The 25,871-nt window shown below is 42.3% G+C and overlaps 1 protein-coding gene across 2 annotated transcripts in view; it reads right to left on the bottom strand.

Moving 5' to 3' along the window:
• The window catches only part of TOM1L1 (target of myb1 like 1 membrane trafficking protein), a 1,067,055-nt gene that overhangs the window by 908,766 nt on the left and 132,418 nt on the right, over positions 1-25,871 (bottom strand). For both annotated transcript variants that reach the window (XM_069654924.1, XM_069654925.1), the window contains exons 2-3: positions 10,493-10,577; positions 1,142-1,220 (exon numbers count right to left, since the gene is read on the bottom strand). In XM_069654924.1, the coding sequence (XP_069511025.1) occupies positions 1,142-1,220; positions 10,493-10,577 (164 nt within the window). The remainder of the gene's footprint in view (positions 1-1,141; positions 1,221-10,492; positions 10,578-25,871) is intronic.

Raw genomic sequence — 25,871 nt, 5'->3', positions numbered from 1 at the left:
CAAACTGAGACCAACTATAAGCAAGCACAGTGGCATTAAACCAGATAACTGCACTCCTAATCTCACACCCAGTGATATATTTAATGCTTAAATGTATGGCCTTCTACATTGATGCACGTCTTCCCCTGCGTTCCACAAGCCTAAAATGCTACCACTAATTTCTGTGCCACAGTGCAGGCACTCATTGGACCAAGGTGCTATTAGCACCTTGGTCCATGCCGGTAAAATACCGGCACCGCCTTGGCGGAAAGGGGATTTACCGCCTCATTCCAAGGTTGGAGGGGCGGTAAATCCCCTTTCCGCCATTGCCCTTCCCCATTCCCATTTTTGCCCCATAGGGCTCTATGGAAATGGGGAAGGCGCTAATTACGGCACCGCAATTTTTCGGTGCCGTAATTAGCTCCGAGGTCCTTTAGCGGGTTTGATTTTAACGCCTGCAAGAAGCAGGCGTTAAATCCCCCAACCCGCAAAGGGACCTCGTAGTACGGCGGTGAGGGTTAACGGTCACCGTTGCCAATAACGGTGACCGTTAACCCTTACCGCCGTCCGTGTAATGAGGCCCTATCTTCTATGAGGTTTTTTGGCTACGCACTCCATAGCCCCAATGAAGAAGTTTCGGGCCACATCCCGATCTCAGATACATCCCTGTCAGGGAGTGGACTCTGCTCGTGGATTGCAGCCCTGCCACGAAAAGGGTCCAATTAATTCCAGAGGTCTCAACAGAGCAGACCTGTAAAGTGTGTGATAGAGAAGCATAGGATGTACATCTCTAGATGCAAAGGAAAGCAAGCGACTACACATGCATGCTCTCGTTGCCCTGGCACCAGAACTCAGACAGACATCAATGCAGCAACAACAATCTAGAGAGAAAACAATGTAGGCACGTTTTATGGTTAACTCATGACAATTTGAGTGCCCCTAAAATGTCGGAATCCTCTTTGTGGTTTTGTAAATAATACGTATTCGTCACAGATTCTATAATTGTACCCTGGACTAAGCTAATCGTTAACTATGAGCACATTCGCAAACGGATTACACTTTATGGCGTATAATACAATGATGCTGTTTGCATACGAACCTAGACACATGCTACCGTATTGCAACATACAATGGTAATTCGTAAAGAAATCATACTACTCACGGATAGAGAAAGTCTAACTTCTTTATGGTTATAATTTGTCGATATCCTCCTCTTTAAAGCTTTCACTGCCTCCTTTGGCCTGTGGTGCGGTGAGAAAAATAAGAACACAATGTGAATGGCGAGAAATAGAGATAAACAGTAATCTTTGGAGTGAGTGTGCTCAAATATCTCACAAAGTACTAATTAAAGAGAGAGCAGCTTTAAGTTATTCCAGACACACATTACTTGAGAGGGGCAGCAGCACTCTTTGCGATAACATCATTATTTCTGAATGCTCTGGGGGTGTAGGGCGTGGGGGTGCAATCGTGAATCTATTCTTTGTAAGCTTCATGGCTTTTTGATTGTACTTTATGTTCTATATTTTAGAGCGCATTCGATTAAAAATGCTGCTGTACAGTTACATACCTTTTAAGTCCCTTTTGGAATGATTCCATATGCAATCTGTTTCCCATGTATAGTATAGATTAGTGTTCTAAAAAGGGCATCCGAAATGATTTATTTTGCTGTGGGTACAGAATGTTTTTTTTTTTGCTGCTCAGGTACCTTCAAACAAAAATACTCTGCAATGAAACTCTGAAAACCTTGAGAAAAACAACAACGGGGAACTGCAGTGGACACTGCTTCAGACTGGATCACTGCCTTTATACATATGCTGGGGATTAGATGTATTGAAATATGCTTTTATTTGTGTTGCTAACCAACAGAAATGGCATGTGTAAGACTTGCCAACAAAAGATGTCGAGCTCCCCCCCACCACCCCCTCTCTGCCTCTCTCTCTCTCTCTCTCTTTCTCTCTCTCTCTTTCTCTCTCTCTCTCTCTCTCTCTTTCTCTCTCTCTCTCTCTCTCTATCTCTCTCTCTCTTGCTCTCATTCCCTCCTCTCCTCCACAGTGCACGATTGGCCTGCACACTGTAGCTCCCCTTTCCAAAAAAGCAGGTAAAACAAGGACTAAGCTAATGTACTTTGGAAGCATTTGCTACCCAACACGTTGCCAGGGTTCAAGCGGTGAGAGAAAATGAAAGCTGGAGGCTATCTTTCCAATCTCCTCCAACATTCCTGTGCCGGCAACATATAATCAGTGAGGTAAACAAACACTCCTCGAGGCACCTCTTCGGCTTTCAGTTTAAGGTGCAGCTCAAACGACAACCCCGCCAGGCAGAGCTACGCTGACCTGTCGGGCCAGTAGTCTAACACCGGCACACAGACACCGTTTTTTTTACTAATCTCAGTTCCATAGATACATCATGTAGGTTGATGTGGTGGGAGCAGCAGCAGATTCAGTCCAAAATTCATTCCACGGCCTCTGATGTCACTATATGTACATATATTATTATTTCTACTGCAAATGTGGTAGCCTGAACACAATCTGCGAATAATAGCAAAACAAACAAGAGAAGGTCACCGAGTGCCAACATGATGGAAGTGCTGTGTAAAGAGACTCTACTATAACCTGAAGCAGAACATGCAGTCCCCAGAAGAGTGCCAGAACCCCTGTGGGTGTCTCTAGCCGATATTTACAGTCCTCCCATCGCCCTGAAGACTTGATCTCAGGCAGACTCAAGGTTCTTGTAGAAAATGCAGCCAGATGTCCAAGGTCCAAGGTCTCTGCAGCAACAACGTTCCCGCCAGTGGAAGTGCTGCAAACTCACAGCTCCCACTGGTTTGCTACTCCAGGACCTGGAGGTGGCAATTGTATGCTTGAAGGAACTCGTTTGCTGATCCACCATGAGACCTCTGGAAGCTGTTCACACAAATCTTTCCTTCCCTGAATAAGTACTGTGACAGCGCTGCTGCCAAGCGCTATTCTTAGGGCGTCCAAGTGCTTGGGCGTCCAAGAGCGCATCGGTCTCACATTTAGAGAATGAGCTAAAGGGTACCGCTAGTTCTGGAGTTAGATTCATGGAGGCAGCAGTCCTCCTCTAGAAGCAGTCTTCACACAGACGGGCTCAGGAAAGAAGGTAGACTCTTAACTCGGCAATGAGGCTTGCAACCTCAAGGACTGTTAAGACTAATGCCCTGCAGCGTGCAATTGTAAATGAATGCCCCTCATCCAATAGTTAGGGCCAATGTCTTAGAGAAATTATTTTCTTTAACTCCAAACAGCATGTCCTAAATCCTCGACAAAGAAAGTGGTTAGCTGCCTATCAATTGTAGGCAGGCTCCATTCTTTGTTGTGGTGCAAAAATAAGTATCACATATTAGCACATGGAAATCGTTATTGACCTCCTCTCAGCCAATCAGAATGTTCACAGTGCAGTCAATAACTATTGGTATTCATTGCATTCTGAACATTCTGTCTTCAGAAGCAGACCGGGAAATATCAATGCAACTTCCAGAAAAGGTGTTTCAATAAGAGCATTCCGCTCTGGGAAGACCCTTTTTGCTGCAACATGCTATTTAACACAAGAAAGAGAAAGAAAAAACATAGGACAATGATTTCTTTTTCTTACAGATAAACTGTTTACTTTTACAGCACACCTAATGCAGGCTCATATTAATCATGTTCCAATTCAACCAAGTTCCAATTAACATGTTTAATTTATGGAGACAACCATGTCATTTTAATACTACAAAATAAAACCACGTTTAATTTATCAACTCAGTCTATTTACTTTACTCACTCTTAAAGCAACATGTTTAACTTCACCACGAAAACTGCAAAACATGCATTGATATCTTGTATTTAAGAACTCCAGGAGGCAGCAGGGACATTCACTCAGGTTCCTTTTTTCATGACGTTACATGCAGAAGGCTCAGTTAAGGGGCAGAGCCCTAGAGGGGATCCACTGGCACCCATCACCCAGGCTAGCTATGACCAACTGCCTGAGCTAGAACACAGTTCTTATGCAAGCATTCCTGGCACTCATAAACATTCTCACAGTGAAATCATTCACTCATGGGATCAGGACAGGACACACCTCCCTTCTTTCATAAACTAAAGCACATAGCTGAAACAGGTACACACAGACTCTCAGCACCTAGAACCAACTATCTCCAACATGCTTGAATTGCAATGCAATGTCCTCAAACATTCAAAATAAACCGGACACCGCCTGCCCAGAGCTTCCACCCCTGGATCTTGATCCTGGCACGACCAAGCATGCACCTGCAACATCTAATGTGCTTCAAACACTGCAAAACATAACCAAATAAACAGACACTAAACTCCTACTGCGGTCTGTCACCCCCAGGCCTCGAGACTGCCACACCTGAGCACGTAACCAACATCAAGAGTGCATACTCTGACGAGTCCTACCATGTAAGAGGCAGAAATAAAAAAAACAAGAGACCACCTAGTACAAAGGTGAGCACAGACACAGTCAGATAAAGCTAACACCACTACTTCTCGTTTACCACTTTCGCAAAGGGAGAACACATAGGGGAAAACACCACTACAAACAAGCCCACAACAGTCAACACCCACATTTACAACCACACACCTCTTCCCCTTTTTAATAAAAAGGTGCAGCATGGGGAAGAAAATAATACTCACCTAAGTATACAGGTGCAATGACTAAACACCACACAAGGAATCACACAACTCAACTCAAAACTGCAATTAACCATCATGAACCACTGTCCAGACAGCCAGGATGCAACAAATTCACACTGGATGACAAAAGAAACCAGCATTCCTCCATCCACTGTGTGGGCACACTGCATGTAAATGCTCTCGCACACACAGCACTAGGTCAGCACAAAACATTCAATGGCTCGTCCACGGGAGAGGAACCTACACACACCAACCAGAGAGACAAATGTGCCAACTTTCAGAAATACCTGCAAAATCAGACCTTTCACACAGCACACAGTGTCACTAAGATGCACAACAGTTGAGGAACAGCAAATCCAAAGAGAATATTTTTTTTAAGCAGTGTTCAAACCAAAAAACAAAACCATTCAATCGTCAGTATTCCAACTATATAATAGACCCAACAGTCCTGCTGACTAAACAACTTGCAATTTTTGAAAACTAAACTGAGCCCTGTGCTCCACTACAGGTCACCTAAACAAAAACCAGAATGCCAAAATACCCTAGGCACATTTTTCCAACGGAAAATGCATGTGTTGTAAAATACAAATAACAACACAACTACAAGTGCGGGAGGAGTCCCAACCCATTCATTCAACAGACAGGATCCTGAGAAACATAATATACATGTGTAGAACAACAAGGTAAAAATAACACCCAAACTCTCACTCTTGACACAAAACCAAATCTCTTAACCATTCCCTCGCCAGTATAAGCAGTGATAACCATACAACAGGCCCCCACAACGCTGCGTGTTGAACAATGAACTGACAAACAAGCTACATTGCTATATGTCAATGCTCTATAATCTGTAAACACTCTGCTAGCATTTTAAGTCCTTAATACCTACACAACTAATACACATACATCAGTAAAAGTTGTCAGAGAAAGACCTTGTTGCATTTCAATACTTAAAACCTGCAAGGTCCTCAAGATGTTAAGTACTAGAACATATAACATGAACCATGGATATCAAATAGCAATACAATACGTTTCCCCAAAATGTAAACAGTGCCAAAATCCCTGCTTCTTAGATCAGCAATAAACGTACAATGCTAGTGTTAGGAAAGATTTCCATGTATGTGTAATTTACCCTCCAGTTGTGAACCCCCAAATTCGTGCTGTTGCCTGACCATCTTAGCTTGACTGTTGCCAGTGGAGCACAGCCTTCTGCTGCACTCCACTGGGTTTTTCACTTTGTTATGGGGAAACTGACATGCCCTTAAAGACAGTCAGTACTGGGAGACTTTGTTTCCCTTAGTCTTTCACTTTGTTGCTAGATTTTAGCAACATGTTACCAGTGCACAAAATACCTTACAGTACAGTGCGCTGGGTCTTCCTTTCATTTTTAAGGCCCTATACACCCTCAAAGGAGTTTTCAGTAGAAGTACAAATGTGCCTTGGACAGAGCTAGTGGCTGCTGTTATTTTTATAATATTTTTAACCCTTTTGTGTGTTCTATATCGTGTTTACCGCATTTGGCACAGGACAGTGAGAAAACCCTATTTGGTCATGCAGATCACAGTGCAAACCAAAGCTTTTGCGGGCATCGGCATTCTTTGTATGTGTGCCTCCAGGATGTGGGCTGGACTGTCTAGTTCCAATACACATCCTGGATGTCAGAGAGTCTGATGTGCTAGGAATCACAGGGCCCCACTGTGGTCTGTGAGTGGTCCACATCTGGGATGGCTGTATGTGAGCAGATCTCTCATTGGGTCCTCTTTGTTTTGGCACAAAGGAGATTCTGGATAAGAGAAGTGCCCAAACACTCATACCAGGTTGATCTATTGAGTTGTCACCACACTTAGGATAGGAGCAAAGTATCCTGAAATCAAGAAGCCAAATTGAGGAACCGCTGGTGTCCCGCTGGACTCCTCTGTTTCTGCTTGAACTTAGAAGTTCTGGAAAGGCACTATGACCCATTGGAATAGTGGGACTAACTATTCTCGGCACCTCCACCTTAACCTTAAAGCAAGCCTTGTCAGAAGTGTTCCTGGGCCAACCAGTGAACTGACTAGCTTGCAGGGGACATTTGCCCTGGAACCACCGCCATCTTGAGTTGACACTTGAGACTTTGGAGATGGTAAGCACAAAGTATAAGGCACTCTCCAGCCAAGTTTCATACACCTAGGTGCCATAGGTCTGGAATTAGAAGAGTACGCCTGAACCCGAGTGCATGCAGTCACTGTGCTGCCCTACGAGGTGAAGTACTTCGAGGGTGCCTTGCTGCTGTGCCCCCCTTTGACCAGACATGAGCTGCAGTGGATTCAAGCTGATCCCTTCATCAGGAGCGGAGAAATCGCCACTGTCCTGCCACAGAATCATCCCTTGAACTCAGCTGCTAAAAGCCACAGAACCGCATGATTGCAGGATTTGAACCCAAAGCTGAAGTGGACTTGACTGCTGAAGTTTGGTACGGAGTGCGCTGAGGGTCGCTGAGTACTTGCAACTCTTACCGGTGATCCATGGCGATTCCATCAATTTTTACGCATAAGTGTCTCCTGAGGGCAACTCTTATTCATCGAGGTAGCCTGTGCTACCAAGCTATTCCCAACTCTTGGATCATGTTCTGCCCTCTAGAGGAGACCCTCCTCGATATAGTGGGAACTTATTCTTCACTGCCCCACCCGTCTTCCTGAGCTGCTACAGCCCCTTCAAGAGACCCCGTGTTTGCCCAATCGCATGATCGCATTCATCTGCTTCCAAAAGTACTTTTGAGCATAAGGCTCCACTGTTCTTATGGATTTGACTGCCTCTCAGTCAGGGTTTGATAAGTGAAGGACTGTCTAAAGTAGATTTGCATGGTATTTGCTCCCTTTCTTCACAGGTTGTGGGCCCTTACTGTATGCCATTCCTTTAGGCCATTGGCAACTGTGTATATGTTTCATAGTAGTGTTACTGCTGATATATGATTTGTGTTTGATTTAAAAGGTCTTTAATCAGGGATGTCATTTAGGGGTCGGCAGAGGTCGCAATTTTCTTTTTTTTTTTATTTGTAATACCAGCTCGTAGCCTGTGGCCAGCACCATGTGGCACTTTAGTTCTGGAGTGGCTGGCTTTCTTGTACAGGCCCCTTAAAAAAAAGAAGAAACCTAAGAACAGGATTGCCACAAGTCTAACACTTTCAGCAGTGACCTTAATTAAGAAAGAATAGGAATACCAAATAATGTGTCTTTCTGGAATGCTATACAATAATTGCTAGACTCATTAAAGGTTTATTTCAGTCACACTTCAGGGGATGAGTCACTGATTTAGTCTGTTCTTAAATGCCTCAACTCAGCCTTTCATCCTTCTGAGGTCGATAAATTAGTACCAACACAGGTTGGGTGATATTGAATGTATATTTTTTCTATATAAAGCGCTTAAGCGTATGGGCTATATAATAACACATCCTTATCATTTGGTCATGGACGTGTGCTTGCATTAACAGTAATTTGGTAATCTGGGCCTATGCAATATGATCTTAATGATACATATGGCGATCCATTCTTGGATGAAATGTACATCATATCGTAACCATATTTTTTGTATTGTATAATGTTATGTGATGCCACTTCCTGTTTTGTCAATGGGTGAAAGGTCGTGTTCCATCGCTTTCTGTGATATCACTTCGGGGTGGGGTCAAATGACATCATTTCCTGTGATGTCATCAGTGGTCAATGGTCATGTGATGTTACTTCTGCTACCCCTGGCATTTTGGTGAAATGATGTCATGCCTTTAATACATGTCTATGTATTTTTGATATACACCTGACTGAGAGTAATTTGTAGTGTTGTTTACTGTGTGTGCTCATTGTGGGCTTTCAATCACCTTCACCCCTCCTGAGACTTAGTCTTGACTGCCATCAATGCTACCTTGATTGGTCTGGCTTGTCCAGAAGGTTACCCTGTTCCAGGAAACTAGGTGGGCCTTCTGAACCTCTGCCCACCAGGCCAGACTTCAGAAATCCATCTTTACAGCTAGTACAACGTTACTGTTGATAATCCACTAGGGTCACAGCTAGTACCATTACTGTTGTGCAAACGCCACATTAAATTGCTTCCGAAGACCTAACTAATCGCAAGCACCGGATTTTCAAACACCTTCTGTATCTAGAAGAGGACACAACGCCTACGCTGCTTAAGGCAGCACCGTCCCTGCAAAGTTAAGAGAAAGTGACTTATTAGAGCAGGATGCACTTGCATTTTCTTTTTCAAATATTGCTGTTTCTCCTCCTGAATACCTTCAGCTCGGCCTGCCACACAGGTACAGGGTTTGCTAAGGCTTGTAAACACAGGCGCTGCCCAAACTGGAAGAGGGCTTGTAGAAAGTCACTATCGAGATCCCAGCTCATATGAAGGCTGGGGTTGCCAACGCTGGGTCCTGAGTTCTGCAGACCATCCTCTGGGACTGCAAACGTCCTGGTTTTGCTACGGTTGTCAAGGGGGGTCTGCAGGATGAGGGATGACCTTCCCAGTGCTCACACTTTTGTGTGAAACAAAGTTTAAACACTGGGTAGCAGAGCGGCTTCCCAGGGTCCTGTCAGGTTCCCGAGAGCTGCTCTGCTGCCCAGTATTCAGACTTTCACACTAACGTTTCAGAGGGGACCCACTGGCACCCAACACCCAGTGACATAATGCACTCATGGGATCAAGACATGACATGCTATGACCACCATGTGCTAATAGCCTTATACACCTTGGGCTGGGTCATTACCACTTGGCATAATGACCACTCTCCAAATAATGGCTGGAGGCGTACGTAACCTCCCTCAGTCTATATGGCTATATTAATATGCGTTCTCCTTGATTACAAAAGCACTCATTTGATTCTCTCTGGAAACACAAAAGGGCCATCCCAGAGGAATGTCGCCAATAATTAGCCTCTCTCTCTCCTTTATTGCTTCTATGCTCCAGACCCCAAGGTGACTTTTTGTTCTTTGATTACTTTTGAAATAAATTAGTTTAGCCTGGAAACATTTAAACCGACTTCATGATTTAATATTAATGAAGTAATATAACTTACAGAGTGCGCATCCGCAATGTGCTAAAGCTTCAAGCTTTATAGCATTACTGCAGCCAGCCGCTGCCGATGGCTAATATGTTTTTGTCCCACAGCATCATCTGGCGACATGAGTCATGACAGTTAAGTGACTAGGATGGGCCAATTCGCCAAAGACCAACATTTGCATTCAAAGCAATCCTCACCAAGGCTATTGAAAGCTGTTCCCATTATAATCCGTGCACCAAGCAATGAGCAAGTGGAAGCCACCAGCTCAGGGTATAGCATAGCAAAATAACCTAAAATAGCATCCACGATCGTAATCATCTCATCACACGGCATAAGCAACCTCATAGCAATCTCAGAGGAATACTATGAGACTACTTAGCTGCCTAAGAGCAGCACACAAAGAAACAGGACTTCGTGAGAACGCACAAGCTGCAATGGCTGTTTGATGCTCGTTCTAGATGAAACTATTCCCTGTTGAGAATGTGTCGATAAGAGTAGTCAAGGAACTATTCTGCACAATGACTGCCTCTGTATTAGCACATAACAGAAATGACGCAAGCCCTTCTTGTATTCGAGTTGGTTATGACAATGGCATCTCCCTAGGAATTGCCAAGAAGAGCTGCAACTCTTTAACATTAAAATACCATTACGCAAATACAAAATGAGTTAACATTATGCATGAGCCTTATCCATCACATATCACATAGGTGATAATCACACAAAGTGCACACAGCGGAACCCTTTTCTCAACATCATGCTTAACAAGAGTCACGCGGAAGTGACTTGTTGCACATATCGCTGTATATATCAGAAATCAGTAAATACCCACCCTTCCTCTGTCGTGTTGATGATATCACAGATGTTCATGAACTGACCCCAGTCTTCCGAAGGTGTTGTTCCAACTGTGGTTATTTCTGCAAAAGAAAGTGCACAATTTGAGTTGTACTCCTGCACTGCACTTTTGCACATTGAAACAGTCTTGTATGGGCGCGCTATAAATAAAATATCATATCATATCATATCACATCAAATCTGCACAATGCCCTGTTCTCATAAGACTAGTTTAGTTCACTTAAATGTGGGGAAATAATCTCACTGGGGAGTCTCTTTTGGTAGCAGGGATGTACACATGAAGAACCTTCATACAACACATGCAAAATACGATTTATGATTAGTCTGTTGAGAAAAGTCAGAGGCACTTTTGGAAACTCTTCTTTGGCCATAGTAGACAAGTTTAAAGACCCTGGGGTCAACCTTCCTCCCTTGCTCTCACCATCCCAAGCCCATTCAAAAGAATGCCCTTTCACCCCAATCATTTTCAAAGTAAATTCTTTCATGTATTCAGTTTAACACTGGAGGCTCTGATGCTTAAGGGGGTGGCACCTATTGTGAAATAAACGTTAGATATCTGTTTCATTCCATTAAATGTATGTGCCACTTTGATCAATTAATTAAGGATTTAGGACCAGTTATCTAGATGACCTTTTTGAACACCTGTAGTATTTGCATTTTTGCAAATTTCATAGGGGATTGCAAATGGATAAGGAACAACTTTATGGAAATCACTAATGTAAGGCGAGATATATATTTTTTTAATTTGTATTGTTTATTACAACCTTTAAAAAAAGATGAATACTGTACAATAAGTATTGAAGATAAATCATGAACATAGATGCATAATGATTAACTCACCCAATTATATACACAAATGCTGACAACAAAAAATACATTTCATTGTACGTATAATTCAGTAAGATTAGAATTATTAATAATCAATCAGCTTGATATCTCTTAAAACGCATAAAACGAATTTCCCTATGAAATCTAATCAAAGGCTCAAAAGTGCAAGTGTTTCAATGGCTCAGTCTCTGGAAGGCCACTGAAACGACATAAAAGGGATTAATGTGCCATGTTATCTGGCAAATGCAACACCGCCTTGCTATATAGAAGGTTAAGGCATACTCTCAAATACTGGAGCCTCCAGTTAGCGTTTGTGAATTTCATGAAGTACATGGGGATGGACAATTCCTGCATGGTCTTAGTCCAATCAGATTCCCACAACTGCTTCTTAACAATCTGCAGACGTTGGACTAGTAGGTCACCAGTGCTTCCAATATCCGCCAGGATGGAATTCCATTGGGCAATCCATCCTGTAAGAATGTCACTGCTGTTGTCTTCCTTTATTGTGCTTAAATAGTAAAATAGTGAATTCGAGGGAGGGGACAGCATTTTCCTAAATAGGCAGAGTATGTTCCAGATTATCTAAGAGAGAGTTATCCCAGTTCGAATCAGATGGTAGAGATAGGGGCAACATTTGAGAGATATAACACATTTCGCCATATTTTCCCTTCCTCTAATCCTAAATCTGTAAGGCAACATTGATGACTTTAAAGATGATTTTACCATTGTACTCTTTTATAGTGGGTGGAGAAAAAATCTAAAAGTTATGCTTTTATTCTTGGGATAATTTTGGATCTCGCTCATCAAGGTAGTTTCACATTCATTGGAAATAAGCAGGATACCAGCTAAGTAAACTGTTTAACTACCTTACACTAACCATGTAAATCCTCTTTTTCGCCTAATAGGGGACAGACCCATCATTTTAGTTGTGTTTTTGTTAATTATGAGATCATTGACTTTTTTGCGTAATAGGAAAGTTATGTCTGGAGTCCAATAGGGTTACCACGTTGTCCTTATATGCCAACGCAGGTGTGGTGGTACAAATGAAAAGAAGGTCAAGGCACTGGCCCAAAAATATAGATATTAAAGATACAGGGAGACAAAACGCAACCCTGCAATCAGGACTAAGCCTTAGGGAATGTCAGAGCACCAGCCATCCGGGATTCTCATCAAATCACTCTGAAACTCAAGGATTGGACATTTTGCAGAATTCCAGTAAACGTTTGCAATTAAAATTGACATTATAGAAGTATCAAAATGATAAGAAGTGCTCCAAGCATAAATTACATCAGAGGCACAATAGATTGTGTCAACAGCGAGCCTGCGTGTTTTTTGTGGCTAATAAAAGACCACAGGTCAGATGAGCCAGATCACCATACGAGGCAGCATGAAAAGCTAGCTAGAATCTATCAAAATAACGGTGATCCAAGAGCAACACTTCTTGTATTTGTTTAGTTTCTATTTCTCTGTTAGGAGAAATAGTGAAAAATTACATAGTGTGAAACATATGGAGGTAGTTTGAAGAAGGTGTCAATGACCTTGCATGTTCCATGAAGCTATTGTTAAGAACAGCAATTGGCAAAAGGCGACCTTGAGGGTGTCTAGCCTGGATGGAAACGTGCCCTAATACAGAATGGAACCATGAGCAGTCAACAAAATTCGGCTGTGATAGATGTTTTCCGGTAGCCAGGGAGACCTTGCCGTTGTTGATTTGTCCCATGTGACTTGTGATCTTGATGGTATCACCTACAAAGGACAGAGCTACCACTGCTGGGTGGACTGGCAATAGGGCTGATTGGTCCCCTTCCGAAGATGCTGTAATGTCATACAGCATGGCACAAAATTTCTCCAATTCCAACAGGATCATGTCCTGTATAAGACTGTTCCATTCGTTAACCATGAACTCGACTAGCTCTATATCACTCAAAGAAATTAATCTTAGGTTTGGAACCGCATAGAATAGTGGCAACACATTCGAATGATCCAGTAGAGAGCACATTTGTCGTGATAAAATAAATTCCAATATCAAATTGGAAGACATCGAAGGGTTGTTATGTCCAATTAAACAGCACTATGTTGTCATAGGTTAACTTTACTTAGCTGTGTAGGAGTCGTTATAGTATCAAGAGGTCTCTTGTCAAGGGGAAAAAGAGATGGACCCTTTATCATAGCAATATGTGATGGTTTATTTGATGGACAGACCATTGTTTCGGTCCTAAAATCTTGTGAAGATGTATCTATTTTACCAATGGCAAGTTTGAAAACGGCTCAAACCGGTTCCCTGGTGTTCCCTCTGTCCAGGTTCACCAGTAAGCATGCTAGATGGGGCTTCATCATGAGCACCAACAGTTATATTGAGGTACGCTTGAGCTGACATGTTAGAGCTGGAAGCCTTTACTAGCTTCATTTTTGTTTGGATAGGGGCATCTTAGTAGAGATGTCCTGCTGATTTGTTTGTACTGTTAGACAGCCCAAGAATGTCCTTGAAAATTTCTTATTCAAGTTTGTATCTTTTGGGGAGATATTTCTGCCCCATAGAGTGGTGTGATGATTGTGTATTTCCTGTCATGACAATCTGCAGGTTCAGGCTTTTTCCTTTGTAGATGATTAGTGGTGAAGCGACCAATTGTCAAAAGTTGCATACCCTTCTTAATATTAATTTAAACTGCCTGCAACAGATTCCTCATTTTTTAAATAGTTTCATGTGTAAAGTGGATCTACAACTCTTTAAAAAGCCATGGGTGGTGGCATAGGCAAATTTGCATCTCCAGGACCAGTTTAGTCATGGAGTCACGGGAACCAATTGAGTCACATGTGACTGAGCTAGTGTATGTTTAGTACATGAGGTGCCTCCATATCGCAATTCCACACAATTTTCGATGCTTCATGAAGGGAAAAGGCGGCAGTAGAGCTGAAACAAAATGATTAATCACACTATTTTAATCAATTAAGCAGCTTCCAGGCCACCTTGAAACTTGAGAACCATCTCCGGTTCCGGAAGCACCTCAAGACATTCCTCTTTGCTTGCGCTTTTGCCCCTCTTCTTCTCTGCTGATCTGTTCTCTCTCATGGCACCTTCAACCTGGCCACCCTCTGTCATTCAGGCCCAGGTACTTTCTTACCCTGCCACCCTCCTGCACTGCCTCTGGGCCATCTCTTGCACTGGGATCTGTATCTGTACCCATACAGTCCCCCTCCCACCTTTCTTCTGCACCTATCAGATTTACCCTATCAGACTAATTGATCACCTGCCACTTGCTGGTTGCACTACCACTGTCTATCGCCTTTATTTTTATTTTTTCTGTTCATTCCATGCACGTTCCCCCTTTTCCCTTTTCCATGCACTTGTGCTTTCTTAATGTCGCTGGGCCTAGTAAGATTGCTGTTTTCTTTCTTCTTTGTTCTCCCTTGTTACCCTCCCTTGTTCCCCTCCCTTTGCCTGGTAGGGCTCTGAAACACTTGTGTATGAGCATGATTTAAATAAAATATAAAGTCATTATCAAAGTAATGTATTCTTTTAATGTCTGCCTTCAGTGAAATAAAAACTGCACCACAAACCATTGGTAACAGTGAAATATTTCCCTTTTGAGAAACAAAAACAAAAGTACAATGCCAAGCTTAAATACATATATACACACATCTAGGGGTGGATGAAGTTCTCTGTTGTCCACTAGCAGGCTTTACTCATTTCAACAGTCCAGCCTTTGACATATGTTCACACACTACACAGAGCCATAAAAAAGGAACAATTAGTTTATCGAGAGCAGAATCCAGAAAATGCCTTTCCACAATGGGAGGTTGTAGTGCAATGCAGAACAGGCATTGAGATGCAAGAGGCATGGTAGCGATTATTCCTTCTATTAAGGTGTGGCTGGGGCAGTGGAGAGCACACAGCAGATGAGAGTACATAATCCACAATGTGTTTTAAGAATTTTAGGATTAATTTGATTTTAAAGTCTTAATTGCTTAAATTTGTAAATCTGTTTAATGTAGCTTGGCTAAATTTGTGTACAGCAAGTCAAGGACCTGCTAGATTCGATTTGAGGCCAGGGGAGCATATTTACCTCGTTTGTGTGTAGCAAGGCAGTTGAAACACACAAAAACTACAAGTCCCAGCAAACTTGTAGTTCCTGCGCGCTTTAATTCCTAGGTCAGGCGCGTAAGCGCCAGCGCGTAGGGGCGGTTAACTCTGGTACAAAAGCGAGTGATTTTCTCCTTTTCCCCTTATTTGATTTGGAATTGAAGTAGGCAGGGCATGCAGAAACGCTAGTTAGCATTTCGTTTTAATACAGCAGCACTTTTGTGCGTTTTAAGCATTTTAGGATTAATTTGATTTTAAAGTTTTAATTGCTTAAATTTGTAAATCTGTTTAATGTAGCTTGGCTAAATTTGTGTACAGCAAGTCAAGGACCTGTTAGATTCGATTTGAGGCCAGGGGAGCATTTTTACCTCGTTCGTGTGTAGCAAGGCAGTTGAAACACACGAAAACTACAAGTCCCAGTAAACTTGTAGTTCCTGCGCACTTTTATTCCTACGTCAGGCACGTATGTGCCAGCGCGTAGGGGCGGTTACCTCCGGTACAAAAGCAAGTGATTTTCTCTTTTTCCCCTTGATTTGGAATTGAAGTAGGCAGGGCACACGGAAACACTAGTTAGCATTTCATTTTAATACAGCAGCACTGTTGTGTCTTTTAAGCATTTTAGGATTAATTTGATTTTAAAGTTTTAATTGCTTAAATTTGTAAATCTGTTTAATGTAGCTTGGCTAAATTTGTGTCCAGCAAGTCAAGGACCTGCTAGATTCGATTTGAGGCCAGGGGAGCATTTACCTCGTTTGTGTGTAGCAAGGAAGTTGAAACACACGAAAACAAGTCCCAGCAAACTTATAGTTTCCGCACGCTTTTATCCCTACGTCAGGCGCGTAAGCGCCGACGTATAGGGGCCGGTTAACTGCGGTACAAAAGCAAGTGATTTTCTCTTTTTCCCCTTATTTGATTTGGAATTGAAGTAGGCAGGGCACGCGGAAACGCTAGTTAGCATTTCGTTTTAATACAGCGGCACTTTTGTGTGTTTTAAGCATTTTAGGATTAATTTGATTTTAAAGTTTTAAATGCTTACATTTGTAAATCTGTTTAATGTAGCTTGGCTACATTTGTGTACAGCAAGTCAAGGACCTGCTAGATTCGATTTGAGGCCAGGGGAGCATATTTACCTCGTTTGTGTGTAGCAAGGCAGTTGAAACACACGAAAACTACAAGTCCCAGCAAACTTGTAGTTCCCACGCGCTTTTATTCCTACATCAGGCACGTAAGTGCCAGCGCGTAGGGGCGGTTAACTCCGGTACAAAAGCGAGTGATTTTCTCTTTTTCCCCTTATTTGATTTGGAATTGAAGTAGGGAGGGCATGCGGAAACGCTAGTTAGCATTTCATTTTAATACAGCAGCACTTTTGTGTGTTTTAAGCATTTTAGGATTAATTTGATTTTAAAGTTTTAATTGCTTAAATTTGTAAATCTGTTTAATGTAGCTTGGCTAAATTTGTGTACAGCAAGTCAAGGACCTGCTAGATTCGATTGGAGGCCAGGGGAGCATTTTTACCTCGTTCGTGTGTAGCAAGGCAGTTGAAACACACGAAAACTACAAGTCCCAGTAAACTTGTAGTTCCTGCGCACTTTTATTCCTACGTCAGGCACGTATGTGCCAGCGCGTAGGGGCGGTGAACTCCGGTACAAAAGCAAGTGATTTTCTCTTTTTCCCCTTGATTTGGAATTGAAGTAGGCAGGGCACACGGAAACACTAGTTAGCATTTCATTTTAATACAGCAGCATTGTTGTGTCTTTTAAGCATTTTAGGATTAATTTGATTTTAAAGTTTTAAATGCTTACATTTGTAAATCTGTTTAATGTAGCTTGGCTACATTTGTGTACAGCAAGTCAAGGACCTGCTAGATTCGATTTGAGGCCAGGGGAGCATATTTACCTCGTTTGTGTGTAGCAAAGCAGTTGAAACACACAAAAACTACAAGTCCCAGCAAACTTGTAGTTCCCGCGCGCTTTTATTCCTACATCAGGCGCGTAAGTGCCAGCGCGTAGGGGCGGTTATCTCCGGTACAAAAGCGAGTGATTTTCTCTTTTTCCCCTTATTTGATTTGGAATTGAAGTAGGCAGGGCACACAGAAACGCTAGTTAGCATTTCGTTTTAATACAGCAGCACTTGTGTGTTTTAAGCATTTTAGGATTAATTTGATTTTAAAGTTTTAATTGCTTAAATTTGTAAATCTGTTTAATGTAGCTTGGCTAAATTTGTGTACAGCAAGTCAAGGACCTGCTAGATTTGATTTGAGGCCAGGGGAGCATTTTACCTCGTTCGTGTGTACCAAGGCAGTTGAAACACACGAACACTACAAGTCCCAGCAAACTTGTAGTTCCCGCGCGCTTTTATTCCTACGTCAGGTGCGTAAGCGCCAGCGTGTAGGGGCGGTTAACTCTGGTACAAAAGCAAGTGATTTTCTCTTTTTCCCCTTATTTGATTTGGAATTGAAGTAGGCAGGGCATGCGGAAATGCTATTTAGCATTTCGTTTTAATACAGCAGCACTTTTGTGTGTTTTAAGCATTTTAGGATTAATTTGATTTTAAAGCTTTAATTGCTTAAATTTGTAAATCTGTTTAACGTAGCTTGGCTAAATTTGTGTACAGCAAGTCAAGGACCTGCTAGATTCGATTTGAGGCCAGGGGAGCATTTTTACCTCGTTCGTGTGTAGCAAGGCAGTTGAAACACACGAAAACTACAAGTCCCAGCAAACTTGTAGTTCCCACGCGCTTTTATTCCTACCTCAGGCGCGTAAGCGCGGCGCGTAGTGGCCAGTTAACTCCGGTACAAAAACAAGTGATTTTCTCATTTTCTCCTTATTTGATTTGGAATTGAAGTAGGCAGGGCACACGGAAACGCAAGTTAGCATGTCGTTTTAATACAGCAGCACTTTTGTGTGTTTTAAGAATTTTAGGATTAATTTGATTTTAAAGTTTTAATTGTTAAATTTGTAAATCTGTTTAATGTAGCTTTGCTAAATTTGTGTACAGCAAGTCAAGGACCTGCTAGATTCGATTTGAGGCCAGGGGAGCATTTTTACCTCGTTCGTGTGTAGCAAGGCAGTTGAAACACGCAAAAACTACAAGTCCCAGCAAACTTGTAGTTCCCACGCGCTTTTATTCCTACCTCAGGCGCGTAAGCGCCGGCGCGTAGTGGCCAGTTAACTCCGGTACAAAAGCAAGTGATTTTCTCATTTTCTCCTTATTTGATTTGGAATTGAAGTAGGCAGGGCACACGGAAACGCAAGTTAGCATTTCGTTTTAATACAGCAGCACTTTTGTGTGTTTTAAGAATTTTAGGATTAATTTGATTTTAAAGTTTTAATTGTTAAATTTGTAAATCTGTTTAATGTAGCTTTGCTAAATTTGTGTACAGCAAGTCAAGGACCTGCTAGATTCGATTTGAGGCCAGGGGAGCATTTTTACCTCGTTCGTGTGTAGCAAGGCAGTTGAAACACACGAAAACTACAAGTCCCAGTAAACTTGTAGTTCCTGCGCACTTTTATTCCTACGTCAGGCACGTATGTGCCAGCGCGTAGGGGCGGTTAACTCCGGTACAAAAGCAAGTGATTTTCTCTTTTTCCCCTTGATTTGGAATTGAAGTAGGCAGGGCACACGGAAACACTAGTTAGCATTTCATTTTAATACAGCAGCACTGTTGTGTCTTTTAAGCATTTTAGGATTAATTTGATTTTAAAGTTTTAATTGCTTAAATTTGTAAATCTGTTTACTGTAGCTTGGCTAAATTTGTGTCCAGCAAGTCAAGGACCTGCTAGATTCGATTTGAGGCCAGGGGAGCATTTACCTCGCTTGTGTGTAGCAAGGAAGTTGAAACACACGAAAACAAGTCCCAGCAAACTTATAGTTTCCGCACGCTTTTATCCCTACGTCAGGCGCGTAAGCGCCGACGTATAGGGGCCGGTTAACTGCGGTCCAAAAGCAAGTGATTTTCTCTTTTTCCCCTTATTTGATTTGGAATTGAAGTAGGCAGGGCACGCGGAAACGCTAGTTAGCATTTCGTTTTAATACAGCGGCACTTTTGTGTGTTTTAAGCATTTTAGGATTAATTTGATTTTAAAGTTTTAATTGCTTAAATTTGTAAATCTGTTTAATGTAGCTTGGCTAAATTTGTGTACAGCAAGTCAAGGACCTGCTAGATTCGATTTGAGGCCAGGGGAGCATTTTACCTCGTTGGTGTGTACCAAGGCAGTTGAAACACACGAACACTACAAGTCCCAGAAAACTTGTAGTTCCCACCCGCTTTTATTCCTACATCGGGCGCGTAAGCGCCGGCACGTAGGGGGCGGTTAACTCCGGTTGGCTCTGGTGTGCTCTGCTCTGCTACCCCTTTTTCGTCCCATTCAAGGTACTGTTTTCATTTCATACTTGTTGTCCGCTAATTGTGACATTATGGTCAATATAGATAATAGTGTTAGCGGCTCACTAGTTGGGGTTACAAAGCTCACTGCCAATGAGGAAGTGATATGAAAAACCAACGAGCAGAACATAAGCCTTAAAGTGGGCTTGCTGAATACACGCTCACTGGTTAAACATGCACACAATATAAATGAATTAATACTGGAAAAAAAACCTTGACTTATGCTATTTGACAGAAACATGGCTGAAGGACCCCATAGGTCCCACATGCAAAACAGCGGTCCCATCTGGGTACATTATTTATAATGTTAACCGAGAGGGAGCAATGGGAGGTGGTGTGGCTATAATAGCTAAGGAAACACTAAAGTTGTTTAAAGCCTCATTTAGCTGTGATGGCTGTGAAACCATCCGTTTGAAACTGACATTCACCCCCAATAGTTGCCTCAATCTAATAGTTGTACATCGACCTCCGTCACTGAGTTCAGATTTTTCTAATGAACTATGCTCACAATTAGTCAATCTGAAATCCACTAACACATCCTCCCTGGTAGGTGATTTCAACTACTGGCGGGGGGATACAAAGGATAAGGAGGCGATCTGTAGAAAGCATTATATAACCTAGACTTCATAATTGTAAATAAGGAAGCCACCACTCCTCAAGTAAATCAACTGGACTGGGTTATAGTAAATAATTTGAAATACCAAAACTGCAAGACAGAGCCATGTATCTTGAGTGACCATCATTTAGAACATAGAACTCAATGCTCCCTTGACTACACATAACCCGCATGTCAAGGTCACCAGTAGAAATTTTAGAAATGTGACATTAGAACATATCTAGCCATGCAGTATTCGCCTCCTTTCAGGAGCAGGATACATGTGATGTTTTGCTTCAGAAATATACTACCCACATACAAAAACTAGTAGACGAAATAGCCCCAATAAAATCTAAGTTAGCCAGGAAAATGAACAATCAAAAGAAATGGTATAATCAGGACACATAAACCACTAAAAAAGAAAAAAAGAGCTCTTGAAAGGAAGTGGCACTCAGACAGGACCACTGAAAATAAAAAGAGATGGGAAGCAGCAAATAAGATGTTTAAAGATAAAATAAGACTAGCCAAGGCCAACTATTTTAACAATGAAATTGAATTAGCTGATAACAAGACCAGCCAATTTTACCCCGCCTTTGTCAAGGTCGAAAGAAGACTGCGACACCATGCAAAATGCGTTTTCTGCCAAAATAGCCAAAGCCAGGCAGAACATTACCAACGCCAGGAATAAACTAAAACAGGACATTAGCACCACGAAGATGGTTAGAAATCAGGGACAGGAGAATTTCTCTTTCACCCCCATAACCGAAAAGAGCTACTGGAGGTGCTTGGTCACATGAGGCCCACGACTTGTGCGGAAAATGTTTTACCACCCAACATCATCCTTCAAAATAAAGAGTAATTTGCCCCCATTTTACTAAGAATTATTAATGCCTCATTTAAAGAGGGTTTAGTTCCTGACGAAATCAAAAAGGTTACCATCACACCTTTAGTGAAGAAAGTAGGGCTGGATCCCAAAGACCCAGGGAACTTACGGCCTATCACTAATTCTAATTTTATACTTAAAATCTTGGATAAAATAGCTACCCAGCAGCTGCAAGACCATGTAGAAACCCATGCATCCCTACACCACCAACAGTTCGGTTTTAGAGCGGCACACAGCACTGAGACAGCCATGCTGGATCTCCAAAACCATATACTAGGACTCATGGACAGGGGTAAAATTGGGATCTTGATGCTTCTTGATCTTAGTGCAGCATTTGATCTGGTCGATCATAATCTACTGGTCAAAGCCTTGCGAGACATTGTGGGCTGTTCAGATATAGCACAGAAGTGGCTAGTTTCATTTCTCACGTTTCTGATCCTACTCTAATTCTCTCTGGAGTGCCCCAGGGTGGTAGCCTTTCACCTATGCTCTTTAATCTGTATATGCGTGCACTGTGTGACATTTTGACAGAATCCCAAGTCTTTTCACCAATTACGCTGATAACACGCAGCTAATATTAGAGCTAGATGGATCTTATAGAGCAGACAGTGAAAACATAGGACTTATATACAGTAAAATAGATGATTGGATGCAAGCCAACTGGATGTGCCTCAATGATTCTAAGACAGAACTCATGTTGTTTGGATCTAGCCGCCTCCTAGACAAACTGGGGGGGGGGTGTAAAAATCATTTCAGATCGAAGAGGCCATCATAACAGTATCCAGCCAGGTCAAAACCCTGGGTATGATGATGAACTCCTGCGTTAACTCATAAGCCCAGGCCAACCTCTTGCAAAAGAACACAGCCTACTATTTGTGGCTTATGAGGATTATTAGATATTTTCTGAGCAAAAACAACTTGGTCATCATTGCCAGGGCAGTGGTGTTGTCTAGGTTAGATTATGGCAATGCCCTTCTCATAGGTGCTAAAGATCTACACATCTGTCAAGTCATTCAAAATAATGCAGTAAGATTAATCAAGCACCTTACGAGAAGAGACCATATTAACACGGCTAGAAAAGCGCTACACTGGATAGAAGTTGAAGAGAGGATTAAGTTCAAATCCTTCACGCTTGTGCATAAATGCCTTTTTGAGAAAGCACCTAATTATTTGAAGGAGAGTGTCATACCTTGCACGCAGAAGAGCCAGCTGCGCTCGGCTGGAAAATATTTGCTTGCAGTCCCCAAACACAACCTTAAATCAGCGATGGGTACATCCTTTGCAGTGCAGGCAGTTCAGATGTGGAACTCCCTTCCAGTGATTCTGAGACTACAGGAGAATCACCTACAATTTTGAAAGCACCTGAAGACCCACCTCTTCAAGTAATCCACTTTCTAGACCTTTTACTCCTCTAGCTGCACCAATAAGATCACTAGATAGTGTGTGTTTTGTTTTTGTTAATGCGCCCTGCTGCCTGCGGGCTACCGGTGCTATATAAGCCCACATTACGTTGCATTACAACACGGGTTTTGGATAAAAACATGAGAAATCAGTCATGGAAAAGGATGCAATTTGTGGGCTGAGAAGGGGGTTGACTGGAAAGGTAAATGAGGTTATAGGGCAAATGGTGTAATGAATGAATAGCTGTCATTATTAGTGTGCAAGAAGCTGGTAGTGGATGTTGGCACATACTGCATTGCCGATGGTCTTTCGATGGATTGTCAGAGGTTTAAGCAAATCAGTGGTGTCATAGACTCTCAAGGTCTCTCAAACATGCTACACTGGTGGGTGCCATGAGTATGTAGTTGTTTGCCTACTGTGGCTAAAAGAGAGGTATAACACTCCAAATCACAGATGTTCTATCCACAGACAATCTGCCCTTATTTTGTCATCTATTTGCTCCCTTTCTGAAACAGAAAGAAATGTACAATATCAATATCAATACTCTTTGTCACAATCTCTTTGGATGTATAGGGTCACTAAGCAGACCAGCATGATAATGATAATTGTAAGAGGTTTCTCTAGTTTAATTTTATTATAAAGCCAAACCCTGAATTTCAACTTTTCAAATATAAGCTGTGCCCACAACCCTGCAAAACGGGAGAGATGTAAAAAGGCAGGTTGTGCCCTAATTCCTGTGAGAAATTAGATGTACAAAAATTGAGTGTGCATCCTCACACCTGTGCCATGCTTCCACTCCTGCAAGAAAGGAGACAAATAAATATGAAGTGTGCGATCCCACTATTGGGAAGAAGGAGGGATGTAAAAACTGAGTGTGGGCCATACCTTTTGTAAGGAATCAGAGTTGTACAAATTGAGACTGTGCCCCAACTCCAGCAAGAAAATAGAGATGTACGCATTGGGCTTCATTATAAGTTTACGGTCCGGCAACTACGGTACTGGTAAGCTTGCCGGTACCGTCGTTACCGGACCAGTATCCTACGAGGTCTGCCCGCGGGTGCCTGTCAATTACTGGCACGGCTACCACCATAGTCCTAATGAGGTCCATTGGGTCTATGCACCCACCCCTGTGAGAGTGGAAACATTTAAACATGTAGGCTGTGTCCCACTCCTGCAAAAAAGCAAAGCCGTAGACAGTCCGTGCCCCCACCCGGCGGGAAATAAAATATGTAGAAATTGTGTGTGTGTTTCCTCATCCATGTGAAACACAAAGTACATAAACAAGAGTGGCATTTGTGAGTATTTGCATTTGTTTTTTTGGGCAAGTTGCTGATCTTTAGAGGGAATTATTTATTGTTTTCTTTTGACTCCCAACCCTTTTTCTGAGCTGGTCTGCCTGTAGAGTGGGCTGGCTTGGTGCTGTAGTCCTGCGTTTGTTTCTGACTTTTTTTTTTTACTTTCTCCATCCAGCCCTTTAGCAATTGGTTGAGGAAGCCATGTGTCCCTTTGCCTCTGTCCTGGTGGCCATATTTCCCTGCTTCCCTCTACCTTCCTGAATGTAATGTGCAGCCTTCCTGCCATGCTGCACACATTTCACTGATCTCACAAAATCACTGCACGATGCCTGGCACTAGATTGCAGCTACACACCACTTAATCGGTCCTGGCTACACACATACCGAGTGCACCCAAGCACCTTCCTACACTACTCTCTCCACTTAACAGGATCATGTTCCCTGAGGGTGTTCAACCCACAGCACTTTGGAATTTTACTAATGGTAAAAGGCGCTATACAAATGCCCAATGACATAGCAGAACATACAAAAAGAATCTGTTCCCCAACACCTGTAAGATGGAACTCTGCAAAACATGACACATATAAATACAGGCTGTGTTCCCAACCCTGCGAGGCCGATGAGATGTAAATATTGAGTGTGTGCCCTCATCCCTGTGTAGACAAGAGAAACATAAACAAATCAGGCTGTGCCCCCAACCCAGTGAAAGTTGAAAGATGTAACAATTCAGGCTGTGTCACCACTGACATAAAAATGTGATGTGTGTCTACACCAAGAGGCAAGAGAGATGTAAAAATTCAGGATGTTCCCTCACCCGGGCAAGACATGAGAGCTGTGAACATTCTGAAGCAATTCATGAATATGTGTTTGCAATGCATGTACTTGAGGTGCGGATTTGAATTATATGACATTCCAGATGATCAGGCACTGATCTATGGTTAAGCCGACAGTCCTACAGTGGCAATTGCAGAAGTAAACACTTTAAAGCGGAAAAACAAGTGTGGACACTTAGCTTTGCAAATGCATCTGCAATCCTAGCAACAAAACTGTGAAACGTAAGAAATGAAGATAAGCACATGCTTGTCTATCAAACATACATTTTAAAATGTAACAGTTTTCCTCTGCCATTACGGGTCATGCACTTCCACATGCTCACCATTTCTGCATTGCCACAGAAACAGCAGTCGTATCATCAGTCATATCGTCATTCAAATGAATACTATAGGTGGACACACACGGTATGCACACTGCTGGATAGTTGCACCCTCTGTTTTACACCAGAGACCCTTGGGTGTGTTTTCAGACATCCCTAGTTTATGTGCTACATAGCTCAGACTATTACCATCCAGCCTGGCTGTTTTGATGCAAGTCCCTCACATCTTGCCATGTGTGAACGAAAATCAAGAACAAATTAGACTACCTGATTCAAAGTGGGAGGTGCCTTTCCCTGATTCACTTTTGTTATATATTGCTTGCATTTCTACTAATATGTTAAACTTGTGGGATACAGGTAATTTGTTAGCTGCACATCCAAGAGAGATTGTGCGACTCATGGTGCACATTTTGGACCTTTAGTACATTTCATCCAAAGACTGGGTTTGAATGTCATCAGTGATGTCATCAATGACACTTGTGATGTCATATTTGATGTTGTGGGTGATAGCAGTGCACGGTGGTGGCGCGAGTTATGGTTGCTTAGTTTACCATAACTGGCGAATTTCAGGGGTTTTTCGGTTTTACTTGGAACCATAATGTTCTTTTAACAAAGTTTTTTCACTGAATTTCTTAGGTTTTAAGTAGCGCAAATTAACCATAACGTCCCTTTAACACATTTTTTCACTGAATTTCATGTTTTTAGTAGCGCAGCTTAACCATAACGTCCCTTTAACA

This window comes from Ambystoma mexicanum, chromosome 3q, assembly GCF_040938575.1.
Source record: "Ambystoma mexicanum isolate Mex_15411 chromosome 3q, UKY_AmexF1_1, whole genome shotgun sequence".
Classification (NCBI taxonomy): Eukaryota; Metazoa; Chordata; class Amphibia; order Caudata; family Ambystomatidae; genus Ambystoma; species Ambystoma mexicanum.
The sequence above is the reverse complement of the archived record's forward strand: the minus strand, read 5'-3'. Positions and strand labels throughout refer to the sequence as shown.